A 15462-nucleotide genomic window follows, 5' to 3' on the forward strand; every position below is an offset into this window, starting at 1 on the left:
CATACCACACACACACACACACACACATACACACACACACACACACACACCACCACCACCACCACACATACCACACACACATAAACACACATAAACACACACACACACACACACACACACGGTAAGTTCAGTATAAAAAGCTTCTAAGATAAGTCAATAGGAATCCAGTCCCAGGTGAGAACAGGTGTCTAGAAAAGTCATAGAAGGAAACTTATTACTGTTGTTTAGATAAATTAATATAAAGGCAAACTGTCTTCTAGATGCTTATACTTATACCCGTAGATAAGTGCTACTTTCAGTTTTAAGCGGAGAAACTTCTATCTGCAGCCAGCAGCAATGATTGCAGATTGTATAGCTGCTCAAAGTGCTGAGGATAAGCAACAACCAAACGCTTACTCTTAAATTAGACTCTTACATCACACTCTCTAAGGCTCAGGGAACATCGACGCTTACTCTTAAATTAGACTCTTACATCACACTCTCTAAGGCTCAGGGAACATCGCCAAAGAGGAGACTAGAAGAACATAAGATCAGAAGATAGGGAGGATGCCTGCTGACCATCATCCTCCAAGCAAGGCACAGCTTCTGCCACCCAAACTGATCCTGCACAAGACTGGCCCTGTCAGCAGTCAGTCATGGCTTAGGGTGGGGCTCCAATCATTCCTGCTCAGCTATTGGCTATTGATAAATTCTGAGCGAGGTGGGGCCTTTGCCTTAATTTTCTATCCTTACTGGGGAGTAGACCAGGCACCAAATTTAGTATCACGCACGTGGGCCTGATTAAAGTCAAGTATTTCACAAAACAAAACAAAAAGATGTCAATGAGGGAGCAGTATTTGTAGGGAGAAGGGGAACTGGTGTGGTGGGAAGGAGATGAGAGAGAGGGTGGAGGTGAGAAGAATCAGAATATATTATACCCATGTATGAAATTTTTAAAAAGGAAATTTAATCAATAAAAATGTAAGAAATATGAAATGACATAACCATACATTGGACATTTGTGACAAGCACAGTATAATCATGCTCAACTCCCATTTTCCAGGACATAACATCTTGAAAGGGCTCGGGACAGATGGACAGATTTGATACTTGAGAAAGGTAAGTTAGTAATTCAGACCCACCATGTATAGTCCTTGGTTGGTGGTTGAGTCCCTCGGAGCTCTGAGGGTACTGGTTAGTTCATATTGTTGTTTGTCGTAAGGGGCTGCAAACCCTTCGGCTCCTTTGGTCCTTTCTTTAACTCCTTCATTGGGGACACTGTACTCAGTTCATGGATGGCTGTGAGCTTCTACTTCTGTATTAGTCAGGTACTGTCTGAGCCCCTCGGGAGACAGCTATATCAGGCTGGCTTGTCCTTCCTTCAGTCTCTGCTCCATAGTTAGTCTCTGCAATTCCTTCCATGAGTATTTTGTTCCCCCTTTTAAGAAGGAATGAAATGTCCACATTTTGGTCTTCCTTCTTCTTGAGTTTCTTGTGGTTTGTGGGTTGTTCTTCCTGTATTCCGAACTTCTGGGTTAATATCTACTTATCAGAGAGTGCATACCGTGTGTGTTCTTTTATGACTGGGCTACCTCACTCAGGATGATATTCTCCAGATCCAGACTTTTTAAATTCTATTTTGCTTTGCTATTTTTGTCTTATTGTTTGTTTTGACTTTCATTTTTTTGAGGGGTTTTTCCCTCTTTATTGATTCTTTGTGAATTTTACATTATGCACTTCAGTCTCACTCATCTCCCTGTGCCCTCACACCCCCCCCTCCACCCTTACAACCTTCCCCATAAAAGAAAAAAGAAACTTCATTGTGGAAGCTGTAGTGTGTCACAGTGCATCCCACACTACCCTTTAGTTCACATTTCTTTGCTTGCAAATGTTCACTGCAATGAGTCATTGGTCTGGTTTGAGGTCTAGGGCTTATACTATACTCTCAGTACTGGGTCCTCACTGGGGCTCCTCTCAGATAGCCTGTTGTTGGCCTATGTCATGGAAATCCTATAGCTTTGGATCTGCAGGATCAGCCCACGTCACACAGCAGTTCATAGATGGGGTAGATGTTGGGATGGGCCAATCCAAAGGCCTGGATCTTGGCCTGGGTTATTGCCTGCCAAGCTGGTTAGCCTGCCAGTACACCTGAGCCCACCCCATCAAGATGAGCTCTCTAGCGCTGCCCTGGCTAGCTCACCCAATGCCATAGTCAGCAAGGTGCAAACCCTGCTCTCCCAATCTCACACCATAGGGCCAGCTTTCCTGCATGCCATGGGGAGGGGAAAAGGAATTGGGGGGGCATAACCACACAGCAGACAAGTTTCAACACTAGTTCTCCCATGCTCACGCCCTTGGGGTGGCTCACCTGAACCCTCACCACCAGGGTCAGCTCTACCATTCTGCACACTTGAGGTGAAGAGGCCGCCCATTCTCCCAAGTGCTGCAGCTGCTGCAGGGCAGGGCCAGCTCTCTCACAGTGCTCAGGCGAGGGGTGAGGTCAGCTCCATACAGCCCTCAGATATTAACATGGCCCCAAATGCCAGCCCAGACTAGGGATGTCTGCTTGCGTTTGGGGGTAACAGATCCCAGTTGCTTCAGGGCCACAGACCCAGATATGGATAGCTTTTGGTGGCAGTGGGGGCCAGGCAGGACCTTACCATGGCTGAATAGGGCATTGCTGGCTGCTCATATCAGGCTGCCTCTCAGTGCCCTTGAGTCTCCAGTTCTGCCTCTCCTCATTGTGCACACATCCCTCTGTTTCTCTTTCTCTTCCATCTCTCCACAACTTATTTGTTCATCTTAGTGGCATCCCGGGCCTCTGGATGCCTGGGATTGTCTCAGGAGTGCTAGTCCCTGCCTGTGATGTGTGACACCAGGCTGGCATTATCTCAGCCGTGGTCTGTTTGCCCTGACCACATGAGCCTATGTTTTGTTTGTTTAGAGAGGAAGGACACAAAGTTTGGTGGGAAGGGAAGATCTAAGAAGAGCAAAAGGAAGGAAAAATATCATCAAAATATTTTGTATGAAAAAAATTTAAATGAAAGGAGAGAAAAAATGGTGAATCGAATAACTTTAAAAAAATCTTATTGATATTTGAGATGAAGGAATTACCTCTAATTAAATAGAATTGACTATTTAAACTTAAAAAGTAGATTAGAAAAAAATCAGTTGCTTAAAAAGGAAAAAGATGTTCCCTGCAAAGATGCATGAAAGTGGGAAGAAAAATGTAATTGACTTCAAGACCTTGCAAATATTTGGAGTGTGTGTGAGGGTGCAATGACAGGAGGTAGAATAAGTCATGTGATCCTTTCATGCATAATACAAGAAATAAAATACTAAGAGATGCTACTTTTCATTCATTAGGCTGTCAAAAACCCCAAATTTGGCAAGATAGAAATAATTGTGTTCGTGATTTTCTTATGAAGATTTGCCAATAATAGCAGCTTTATTCTTGGACATATCTATATGACAGGATTGATTATTTATATCAGTTCTATTTACAATGGGAGATAAAAGAACATAGCAGAACTGGGTATAGCCTGGGCACCCTTTAATAGGATACTGAGGAGTAAATGCTGGTACATTTCTAAAATGCTGCACTGGGCAGCCCTAAAGTGAACAGGGTGCCTCTCTCTGTGCTATTATGGAGCAGTATATTGTTAAAGGAGGTTGTAAAGCAGTTGTAAAGGAAGTGGAGTAAATGTGCACCACATTCTATACATTCTAAACAGCTCAAGGTACATATGTAAAAATATCTATGGGGTAGAGAGATTGCTCAAAGGTTAAGAGCATCTGGTGTTCTTCCAGAGGACCTGGTTTTGATCCCTGGTTTTAGCACCCACACAGTGGCTTAAAATATTCGTAACTTCAGTTCCAGTGGATCTGATTGTCACCATAGGCACCAGGCACACATGTGGTGCACAGACATACATGCAGACAAAATGCTCACACACATAAAATACATTTAAGAAAACTGTACACACACACATTTACATAAAATTTAAAATGAGAAAATAGAGGAAGTGAGGACATCGGAAAGAGAGAAAGAGAGGGTAGTGAGGTGGGTCTAGTTGCTTCTTTAAGAAAACGGGAAAGTCAAACAGGAAGAGAACATAGGTCTGTAGATACTGGCTGCCAGGTACTGAGCCTGCTGTGTGTGACAGAGAGGAGAGGCAGAGAATATCTGTGCTGTCTTTCAAGGCTGGGGCATCGACATCATCTTTAAACAAAGAGATACCCTGTCTTTCAACAACAAAAGAGATCCCTTTCTTCTCCGTAGGGCTCAGGGACAGAAGGTCTTTAGTTACACCACCGTGATGTCACCATTCCATATCCTAGTGTCTTCTTTCCTAGCTAGGGAGTCCATCTTGGAGTGGCAGAACTGTCTAGACTGGGAGAAGAAGCATCCTGGAGCTTAGATACTTTAAATCAGAATCATCTCCAACTTCATCTTTCCTCTGTTTGCAAATGAGAATTTACACATATATAATGTTTAATATACCCCCCCAATCTTTCCCATTCATCCTCTGTCTTCATATTTAGCACTTTGAGTGCTAATTACATTTTTTTAAAATCAGTTGACACTCATTCTACTATCCTTGTAATAACTGAGATGTTTGCATCTGCATAATATCAATGCATAGAACATGACTTACAGTCTTTCTAAAATGAAATTTCTGATCTTTATCCATGAGTTTTTCATTGTTGTCTAAAAACAAAGGAGATGGTTGATGAAAAAAGACAAATGTAGTTAAAAAATTTTTTTTCACCAGAAAAGGCTTGTCATCCATCCTTACAGGTATGACACAAGGTCTTCAGGATGAAAGAGAAATATCAGAGATTGATAACAATCACACTGGTTTTCTAAGTAGGGAAGTAGTGGTTTATTTTGACACAATGACACAACACAGGATGCCTGGCGGAGTAAGAATGATCAGAGAGCATCTTTATTGAACAGTTAAGTCAGGGGCTATGAACATCAACAGCAGAGAATTGTTGAAGTTGACCTGTGGACCCTTGAGATTTGTGACCTGGACCTAAAGGTTAAGAATCTGGGGATGATTCAACTCAGCAGCTAGCATAGTAGACGTCAGTTCAGACTTTGATGGGAAGCAAAGGTCCACGTGAGGGATTTGGTTTGAAGCTAGAATAGCTGATGTTGGATCCAATAAAACACAGAGATGTAACTCAGCAAAACAACATCCATTGATATGACTCTGTATGCCCTTGTGGCCAGCTACGGGGACAAAGGTGAAATAGAAGCTGGATTCAAGGGATGGAGGTTCAGCAGCAGGGGGTGGCACAGCACATGGGACGGGGGCAGGTGGAGATGACACAGGTGGGGCGGTAGCAAGTGGTTTGGCAGCAGACCTGACCACAGACTGGTCTCAGACAGCAGCAGGGGCGGCAGCAGGGACGGCAGCAGCTGGAACCACCACAGGAGGGTTGGCAGCAGCTGGAGATACAGCAGCTGGGGCGGCAGCAGCTGGGGCGGCAGCAGGTGGGCTGGCAACATACAGACTGGCAGCACTGAGGCCTGCAGCAGCTGGACACACAGCAGCTGGGGCGACAGCAGGTGGGGCGGCAGCAGGTGGGCTGGCAACACACAGATTGGCAGCACTGGGGCCTGCAGCAGCTGGGTCTGCAGCAGCTGGACACACAGCAGCTGGGACGACAGCAAGTGGTCCTACAGCAAGTGGTCTGACAACAGGTGGGCCTGCAGCAGCCTTGGCCACAGCCCTCCTCAGAGCAGACAGAGCCACAACAGGAGCTGACCATGGTGTCAGAGGTAGAGGTTCTTGGTGGGTTTCTGAGAGAGTGTTTTGAGAATCTGAAGGTCTCCAGGCTGGTATTCCCTTTTATACTCTGCTCAGAAAGTGGTGTCACCATGAGCAAAGCTCCTTTCCTTGTTTTTCTAACCAGGAAATTCATTAGAGTTATTAAGGCATAATCATGTTTGTAAGGTTAAATATTCCAATGTTTAGAAAGGGCATAATTTTCTTTTTTCTACATTGTTATGATTCATTGAATTAAGATGTGTGAAATGACATTCGTGTTTCTATTTCTGCCTGTGTACCTTCTAAATGGGGGCTAGCACACATACATGTGCTACTTATGCTTGCCTGATAATATTTTGAGAATGGCTCACAAAATGTTGTCTTTTTTCCTGCGGGTAAGCATAAGCTATTGCCTGATAGATCATCAGTAAAGAGACAGGATGAAAGATTCATCTGAACAATTGCTTGTGTACACACAGGAACAAGTATATTGATAGCTTGTGATGATGCACCCAGATGCTTAGTATTTTATGAGCACTTTTCAATGTCAAAGACTCATTTAAGGAGTCAACTTATCCCCCTAGGGATCCCCTCTGTGTGTGGCATATGAAACATGAATGGGTTTGATCTGTCTCCTGATAAGCCAGCCTATGCTGTGGATTCTGCTTTTTATAAAAAAAAAAAAAAAAAAAAGTTCTATGAAAAGCATCCTTTCCTGCCACCCTTTCAATAATTATGGGTTTGAGATACTCTATCTGGATAATGAGAGCATAATAGGCTTTGCTTGTTGTCCTATAAAGTATGCTATGTTACAAAGGGAATCCTGACACTCATATACTTTTCAATGAGAACTGAGATCACAGAGATCATCAGTGTTAGTGAGCACTGGCCATGCTCCAGATCTATTTGTGCTTTGTGGTCTTCGTAGTGAGTTTACTTTCCCCAAGAACCCCCAAGGCATCACGCCACTACAGCTCATGCAGAGGTCAGTTAAAGTTGTAATAGCCTTCAGTAGTCCACTGAGCAGAGACAGTATTAACTTTTATACCTTGAATTGTCCTGTTCCATCTCCTTAGAATGGACCTTCTTCAGCTTCTTTCCAGAAAGTTCTTTTTACTTCAGGCCAATCAGCAGTCCTACCCTCCTTCCTCTCCAGTGTTTTCCTTGGCGTTATTGTATTAGTTTACAGGAAATTAAACTTCTCCTTTTGCTAGTCTTTATACTAGGAAGAGTCCTACTTGAGTCCATATGGCTATCATAGGAATGTATTCAACTGTCTCACTCCAAATGGTAACTCTTGAAGCGAGTATTTACAGCTAGGTATTACCACATCATCGTCATGCTTGGTGACATCATCGTCATGCTTCATGTGATGTACAATCTTCCTTGTCCACTTGGTGGGTCTTAGAATCTCAAGGGAAACTCACGTCTGAGGGTATCAAAGAGAGTGTTTCCAGGAAACTTTAGCAAAGCAAGGAAGATTCATCCTGAATGTTGGTGACATGCCCCATACGTGGTGGTCCCATGCAGAATAAAGGGGATCAGAGAACCAGTGGTCATCTCTCTTGGCTTCCCAACTACAGATGCAGTGTGACCAGCCCCCTCACACCCCCAGTGCCTGTCTTTCCCATCATGAAGGGTAAAAGCTTACCCTTGTCCTTAAAGCTTCTTCCTTAAGTGGTGTTTGCCAGGTATTTGACCATGAATTGGCTCCACACCTCATGTTTGCTTCTCATAGTCCTAATAATGAAATACTCACTTCAAGATTTACTTGGAATTGGCTACAGAGCTCATGTTTGCTTCTCATTGTCCTAAAAATTACTTTAAAATTCAATTGTTTTATAACTATGTAAATTATATTTTTGGGTTCCAAAATAACTTTTACAAACTGAGACATATCTGTAGAGAGTATTTTAGAAACATGCTTGATCTTTCTTGGGAATTCTCCCCGAGCTCCCAGCTATGCTCTGGGAACAGCCACTGCCATGCTGCTGCCTCTCTCGCTCAGCCCTGCCAGTTGCCAGCTGGCTTCCCTCCACCCCCCCCACCCCCCACCCCCAAGAATGCCACCCATTCCTCTGGCTGGCTTTCCCTAGCTGCCAATAACCACCCTTCCCGGAAAAAAAACGCTAGGAGCTGCTGTTGGCACGCTGCGGGCTAACTGCCCCTCTGCCCGCTCTCTTCTCCTGCCCCCTTTTGCCCCAAGGCTAAAACACTAGAGACTTTTATTATTTAAAAACTGACCAGTTTAACTCAAAGCTGGGTGAAGAATTTCCTATCCTAATCTTTTTTTTTCTTCAATCATCCTCCTGCAGTGTAACCCACATCCAGCTGCTATAAGTCCATTGAAGTGGATATCTCCCTTTAGCCATAACTACACAACAGGCTTTAGGTTTAAGAAGGCAACATACTAGTTAAATTCTACAAATTTGTAGAATAATTAGTAATGATGCTTAAAGTAATTGAAATTATAAATTATTAATTAATTAATTAATTAATTTACACTTCATATTTTATTCCCCCCAACCCTGTCCACCCTCCGAGTTTTCCACATCCCATACCTCCTCACCACCCCCTGTCTCCACACGAATGTCCCTACCTCTCACACTACCTGACCTCTAAACTCCCTGGGGCCTCCAGTCTCTTGAGGGTTAGGTGCATCATCTCTGAATGAACACATATCTGGCAGTCCTCTACTGTTTATGTGTTAGGAGCCTCATATCAGCTGGTGTATGCTGCCTGTTTGGTGGTCCAGTGTTTGAGAGATCTCAGGGGGACAGGATTAATTGAGACTGCTGGTCCTCCTACATGGTTACCCTTCTCCTCAGCTTCTTTCAGCCTTCCCTAATTCAACAACAGGGGTCAGCTGCTTCCGTCCATTGGTTGGGCGCAAACCCTAATCTTAACAATAGCCTTTCCATCTTCCTGGGCTTCCGCCGGTGGCAGAGACTATATACTGTAGGTGCCCTGAGAGACCTATGTGTCTGCTGCCTCTTATCTGCTCCACAGGCAGGTCTGAATCCTAAATCCTCTCTGTGTCCCCTTCTTTTCCTCCTCCTGGGACCCAGAAATCCAACCTTTTTCTCTTCACCCTGCGATTGGCTTCTGTTGTCTTTATTGATATAATCAAAAAACAATTAGAAAACCAGAAAGTCTTGCTTCTGTCTTATTTCTCTGCATGCACACTCTCTCTCCCCTATGCATAGAGCTTGCTTTCAATTTACAGATGCTACTTGTACATATTTATGAGGTACAGTGCACCTGTGTATATTAGGTAATGATTAGCTCAGACTAATTAGCATGTCAACCAACTTAAAAGGTTTTCTTTTTTTAATTTAAAGTTGTCTTCACGTTATTGTTTTAATACAAGTTCATATTTACTGTCAGCTTTGATAACTCTTCTTATACTATGCATACTTGCTTATGTTTGCTTTGGTTCACTTACTGCACCACGGCATTGGCTTATTACTATCCATTCTACAGCAATGGCCTCAGATAATTTTTGTTGCATTTCAGCTATGCGATACTCAGTTTTGTGGAACGTCATGTAGTTCATTTGGCTAGTCTTGTACTGAGAAGTAGTTAGGTTATTCCAGGTTTTTATTTTATTTTTTATTTTTTTAATTTTTTTATTTATTTTTATTAGTTATTTACATGTCATATGTTTTCTCCTTTCCCAGTTTCCCCTCCAAAAAACAAACAAACAAACAAAAACAACAAGAACAAATACCTGATGCCTCCCCCCCTCCCCATGCTTGCCACCCTACCCTCTCTCACTTATTGGCCCTAGCATTCCCCTACACTGGGGCACAGAATCTTCACAGGGCCAAGGGACCAAAGGAACTGAAGGGTTTACAGTCCCTTAGGATGAACAACAATATGAACTAACTAGCACCCTCAGAGCTCCCAGGTTTTTATTATAACAAAGATACTTTGTATTTGAAATCAAGTTTTCATGTGGGGTGCATGTTTTACTTTGTTCTGGTTTGGAGATCGCCAAGTATAAGCTCTGCCTTTCAGATTACTTAATTATTTCAAATTCAATCAGTTTTCTTGTGGACATTATCTTTAGTTGTATAGTATATTGACTTTCATCCTGATTCTTGCGTCTCCTAGAGCAATGGTTTTCAGCTTTCCTGATGCTGTGACCCTTAAATACAGTTCCTCATATTGTCATGACCTCCAACCACAAAATTATTTTTATTGCTACTTCATAACTGTAATCTTGCTACTGTTATGAACCTGAATGTAAATGTTTGTGATTCCAATCGTATTAGGGGACCTCCATGAAAGAGTCATTTGACTCTCACAAGGGTTGCAACACTCAGGTTGAGAACCACTGTTCTAGTTTCCATTTTGAGTACTTGCTCTAAACTAATGTATTTATACCACCATCAGCGTAATGATAAATTGCAATTTGTCTACTGTAATGCCTTTTGGGTTAAATTCAGCTAATTTAGCTTTTTTACCAAAGCAAATAGCTAAGGATTTAACTCCATTTTGTGCCTTGTCCATGGGCATGCACTTCTGGCTTCCTCTCCAAACTCAAAATTTCAGGTGTGCCCTAGAATAGGAAGATAGTCATTATTAAAATGTCATTAGCAAACATACCCTTTTGGGGGAATATTTCTGTTTTTTTTTTTTTTAAATCTAAAGTAGAACTCTAAAGTTCAATTTCACCCCTCTGAATAAAATTACAAGCAAAAATACTGTGTACAAATGTACAGAAGAGAACAAAGGTTTTATTTTTATTTGTCATATTACTATTTCATTTTATTTTTCTGTATATGAGTGTTTTGCACTTATGTCTGTGTACCATGTATGCACCCAGTGCTCACAGTAGGCCTGAAGAAGGTACTGGATTCCTTGCAACTGGAGTTATAATCAGTAGTCTGCCTGTGAAATAGAAAGGCACTTGGGGAAAATTCAGGCAGTGACTAATGGAATCTGAAAAGCAAGAAAATTTCCTTATGTGCTCTGTAGGTAAAATACACTTGTGGTGTGTGTGTGTGTGTGTGTGTGTGTGTGTGTGTGTGTGTGTTTTAGTATGCCAGAGGTCAAACTCTGATGTCAGGATATGTCCACTTTAGTTTTTGAAGCAGAGTCTTCCTGGGACCTGGGTTTCACCAGTTTGCCAACCTGGCTATCTCAGGAGCCCAAGGGATTCTCTTGCTCTGCCTCCCCAACACCGAATTTATGAGCATGTACCACCACACCTGGCTTTTCCCATAGATTCTGATGACAGAATTCATGTCCTCATGCTTGTGCTGCAAGTACTTTACTGACAGAAATAGCTTACAAACCCCCACATACACTTGTTTTTAAGAAGAGTAGCCACCATCCTAAAAGCAACAGTCACAGTGAATTTTTATTGCAGAGAAATGTGAGGTTTCCTTTGGTACAGAAATACATTAGATTACGACAACTGCAAAGCCCTGTGGATAAGGTGTGCAGGGAAGTATTTTTTTTTCCAGTTGTCTGCTGGCTGAGTAAAATCTGTTTCCAAGGGAAATCCAGGTTCCAGACACCATCCGCCCACAGTCTGGCTTCTCATCAGACTCATAAAGCTGAATTATGCAGCATCAAAACACTTGGTGTGTTTCAGGTTGTAACATATACCCAAAAGATCTGAATCTATAGAGAGGGAAGTGTATCCATGCAGGGATCTCAGCAGCAGGGGGTGGCACAGCACATGGGGCGGGGGCAGGTGGAGATGACACAGGTGGGGCGGTAGCAAGTGGTTTGGCAGCAGACCTGACCACAGACTGGTCTCAGACAGCAGCAGGGGCGGCAGCAGGGACGGCAGCAGCTGGAACCGCCACAGGAGGGTTGGCAGCAGCTGGAGATACAGCAGCTGGGGCGGCAGCAGGTGGGCTGACAGCAGCTGGACACACAGCAGCTGGGTCTGCAGCAGCTGGACACACAGCAGCTAGGGCAACAGCACTGGGGCCTGCAGCAGCTGGACACACAGCAGCTAGGGCGGCAGCACTGGGGCCTGCAGCAGCTGGACACACAGCAGCTGGGTCTGCAGCAGCTGGACACACAGCAGCTGGGCCGGCAGCAGGTGGTCCTACAGCAGGTGGTCTGGCAGCAGCTGGGCTGGCAGCAGCCTTGGCCACAGCCCTCCTCAGAGCAGACAGAGCCACAACAGGAGCTGACCATGGTGTCAGAGGTAGAGGTTCTGATTAGTACTGGAGAGAGTGTAGTGAATCTGAAAGTCCCAGTGCTGCATGTTCCCTTTTATACTCTGCTAAGGGTGTAGTGACCTTGGCCTAGAGGATTTCCTAGTTGCTTTTCTTTTAACTGAAGAACTAGTCATCTTTAAGTCAGACTATTGGGTTTCCTTTTTAAATACTTGATGATAAAGTGTATAAGATTTCCTTTTCTGGGTGCATTAAGATTATTTAATGCATTAAGATTATTTTATCTGGTCTTTGTCACGGAATTACCTTCTCTACTTCCTTATTTGTCGACCCTGCTTCTTGGGTGGGTTCATCACATGGATTGGGTCACAGGTGTATGCCTGTGCTTTGTGTATCACTCATGATGCTAGTTAAGCCAATGTGTCTAATTATGCTCACATCTCTTTTGATGTCCAAAGAGAAGCATAATTGTAGTTGGGAAAAGCTTATCTTTGTGAGATCGTTCCCTGTGAGCTATGAGGAAGTGAATCTTGTCTCCGAGTCATGGATGCTCATTAGGTGGTGGGCTGTCCAGAGTACTCTAAGGTATGCAGCAGAAACGATGCTTCCTTTACCGTTTCAAATTATCACTAATGACAGGGTACTGTAGAGGTGGGTTTGGGCTACACTGCTTTGACTCCTGGTGCATCCCACTCACTCACTGGCTCAGGAGCTATATGGATTTTGGAATGGAAGACACACACACACACACACACACACACACACACACACACACACACCAGTTAATTTTAAAATGCCTTGGCTACCTCAAATATTGGGCAATCCTAAACCTTCTCCTGCTATCCTAGGCCCAATTGGGAAAGTGGCCAGTGGCCACTTACCCGAAAACTCACATGGCTGGTTGGCTCACTCTATCTCCTGCAGTCCCTACATCCTACTGTCTCCCACCACTTCATGGTGAGCCATTCTCCTCCCTCCTGTGTCCGAGCAACTCTAAGGGTCCTGCCCCATCTCCCTTTGTCCAGGTATTGTTTGCTGGCATCAGTATTGATTAATTGAAAACCAATTGGGATAAGGATCTTTAGTGTTTGGACACTCGGATTCCTGATTGAATCAAAGGATTAGAACCAATCTCCAACAGGTCATTTAGGGAGTCTCACAGCTCCATTATGGGACCACTTGAACACCAAAATGAATAATGACAGTGATAGACTTCAATTCATCAAGTGACATGAAAAGAATCCGTCTATACTAAGACCGAGTAGAGAAACAAAAGAAGGTAAAAGCTATCCACAACAGTGGAATGAAGATTAGTTAAATCATGGCTTTGACCAGGAACATGATATTTGTATATTTCAAAATATTTTCCTATTAAACTTTAATTTCAAAATGGAAGAATACTAACTTAATGTGAACACTTAATCTGGGAATCAGTGTTCATTTTAGGGTCATGAAGATGGTTCGCTAGGCAGAGTCCTTGTTCTGCTGGGATGAGGATCTGAGATGAATCTCCCGAAGCTGCTCCAAGAGTGGTAGCACGTCTGGGGCATCTCAGCACTGAGGAGGCAGAGACAGGTAGAACCAGGCAGGCCAGTGAATGATCTTCTCTCAAAAACAAAGTAGCGGACAGTGTCTGAGGCATGACATGTGAGGTTGTCCTCTGGTCTCCACAAACATGAGCATACATTTGCAGCTGCGCATGTGTGTGCAGGCACACATGGTCATGCACACGTATGTACACACACATGATACATGTAGTAACTCCCTGAAAAGACACCTAGTTTATTATTTCTGTCAAAGGCATAATTTGACTGTAGCTATTGGGAAACCTAAGATAAACAAAGGCTGAGGCATTCTCCACATAATGACTGGCCCATCCTCTTTAGCACAGTCAGAACCTTCTAACATAATGACAGGCTGCGGAAATGTTTTAGATTTAAGATGAACTAAGACGTGATATTTAAATGTAATGTATAGGTATGGACAGAAATTCCTCTAAAGGGCAGTATTAACAATATTTGGATATGAATGCACATTAGACAATAGACAAGAGTATAGTTCAAGCACAATTTAATTTTGGTCTGTATTGTGACTATATAAAAATGTCCCAGTTTTAACATATATATATATATATATGTTATATATGTATATAATTTGTGACCCCTTTGAGGCGGTACAGAATACACCCAGACACTAAATTCTCAGCACAAAAAAATATTTAATACCCTGGAGGGCCATGCAGTGGCAAGTCTACTTCTGAATCAAACAGAGGCAGAGAACAAGCAGCAGCAGCAGGTTTTTGTTTTTTATTTTTACTTTTATTTTTTTCAGAAGTAAGTTTTTAAGGAGAAAAGAAGTCTGTGCTAGGGTGATTTTGTAAGTCCTGATTAGACATGTTAGCTAGTGTAAACAAATAATGAATTTTGATTGTCAGACCTTTGTGTTTAGTCTCAGGAATAAGTCAGTGACCAAATAAGAGAAATGACCCTAGGGGCTAGGTTTAGGAATGTAATATAATGGTTTTAGCAAGGGAAAGAGATGGATAAAGGGCAAAACCTGTTGGTGCCATGTTTGCCAGGCTTAGGCCTGGTAGAGAGCCTTTCCTTCCTACCTTTTTGTTTTATTACTGGGGCAATGGTGTTGGTTAAACAGGTATCATTCTCTCTGGCTGCTTACTGCTGATATTGGGCATTGTTGTTAGGGACCCAAGGAAGCTGGAATGTTGGTCGGGGTCAGGAATAGCAGGCTGTCCAGGCTTGATGTCCAGGCTCTGTGGGACCATCTGGGGCTAGGGAAGGGCTAGAGGTATCAGAGAAAGGATAGAAGTGATTTTGTATTAGAGTGAAAGACTTGATGTACGGAAGGAATGATATCCTTCCTGTGTTGAAAGAGGTTTGGTGTGTTGTTATCTGGGTTATGTCGTAGGATAGCTGAAAGAAAGTTGGGTGATAAAAGGCTGATATCTGGTTCCATTACTGTCTTTCATTACAATGGAGGGGGTCTGTCTGCTGTGCCTTGCAATCAACCAAGCCAACATGAGAAGATGAGTGAGAGGCCTTGAGGAAGTTATGGACATATTCAAGAGTTAGTAATTGAGTTGTCTTTTGTATTTAGAAATCCTCACTCCTCCAGATGACTGAGTGTGTTATCAAGATATTAGAAAGCATATTTGGAGTCTGTATACACTGGTAATGATTTGGAACTGTAGTGAAGGCTATTAATTTGTCTGTTGATTAGTAGCATCTGGGGTTAAGGAGGTTACCTTCACAATGGCATCATTTTAGACCTGTGCATATCCTGTAACATGGTGGCCATCTGACAGGACAGAGCTGCCATCTGAATAAAAAGTATAGACAGAAGTAGCTAAAGGACACTCTTGTATGTGAGAGGGATTGAGGAGGAGGTCTTTGAGAGCCTCTGGGCAGGAGTGAAGAGGGTCTGGGGGATGATGGAGTAAAGAGATAATTGTGGAGGGACTGAGGGGAGGACAGGTAAGAAATGTGAGTGATAAGTTGTTGATAAGAGAGAACGATTGTAGTCCTCTGCAACTTAGGAGGGGT

At 43.1% G+C, this 15462-nt stretch overlaps 3 protein-coding genes across 4 annotated transcripts in view; all 3 read right to left on the minus strand.

Moving 5' to 3' along the window:
- LOC116077698 (keratin-associated protein 2-1) overlaps positions 1 to 15462 on the minus strand; it is a 47965-nt gene that overhangs the window by 17656 nt on the left and 14847 nt on the right. The gene's annotated exons all lie outside the window — the stretch shown is intronic.
- LOC116077701 (keratin-associated protein 4-12-like) lies at positions 5266 to 5760 on the minus strand. Its single transcript, XM_031352423.1, has 2 exons — positions 5469 to 5760; positions 5266 to 5363 (listed from the first exon to the last, which is right to left on the minus strand). Exons 1-2 carry the CDS (start codon positions 5758 to 5760, stop codon positions 5266 to 5268), a joined length of 390 nt encoding a protein of 129 aa, XP_031208283.1.
- Positions 11427 to 11921, minus strand: LOC116077694 (keratin-associated protein 4-6-like). 2 transcript variants are annotated; one of them, XM_031352414.1, is made up of 2 exons: positions 11615 to 11921; positions 11427 to 11524 (listed from the first exon to the last, which is right to left on the minus strand). In XM_031352414.1, the coding sequence occupies exons 1-2, from the start codon at positions 11919 to 11921 to the stop codon at positions 11427 to 11429; spliced, it is 405 nt and encodes a 134-aa protein (XP_031208274.1). The 2 variants fall into 2 exon arrangements, with proteins under 2 accessions (XP_031208274.1, XP_031208273.1); XM_031352413.1 differs by having other exon boundaries at positions 11427 to 11921.

Source organism: Mastomys coucha, unplaced genomic scaffold, assembly GCF_008632895.1.
Source record: "Mastomys coucha isolate ucsf_1 unplaced genomic scaffold, UCSF_Mcou_1 pScaffold5, whole genome shotgun sequence".
NCBI classification, from domain to species: domain Eukaryota; kingdom Metazoa; phylum Chordata; class Mammalia; order Rodentia; family Muridae; genus Mastomys; species Mastomys coucha.

Bases quoted from the DNA above. Each gene is read 5' to 3' on its own strand.
- LOC116077701 (XM_031352423.1), bottom strand. From the start codon at position 5,760: ATGGTCAGCTCCTGTTGTGGCTCTGTCTGCTCTGAGGAGGGCTGTGGC. The intron at 5,364-5,468 runs GCTGCTGCCGCC...GTCTGAGACCAG, and splicing joins GCCCACCTGCTGCCGCCCCA to TCTGTGGTCAGGTCTGCTGC.
- LOC116077694 (XM_031352413.1), bottom strand. From the start codon at position 11,921: ATGGTCAGCTCCTGTTGTGGCTCTGTCTGCTCTGAGGAGGGCTGTGGC.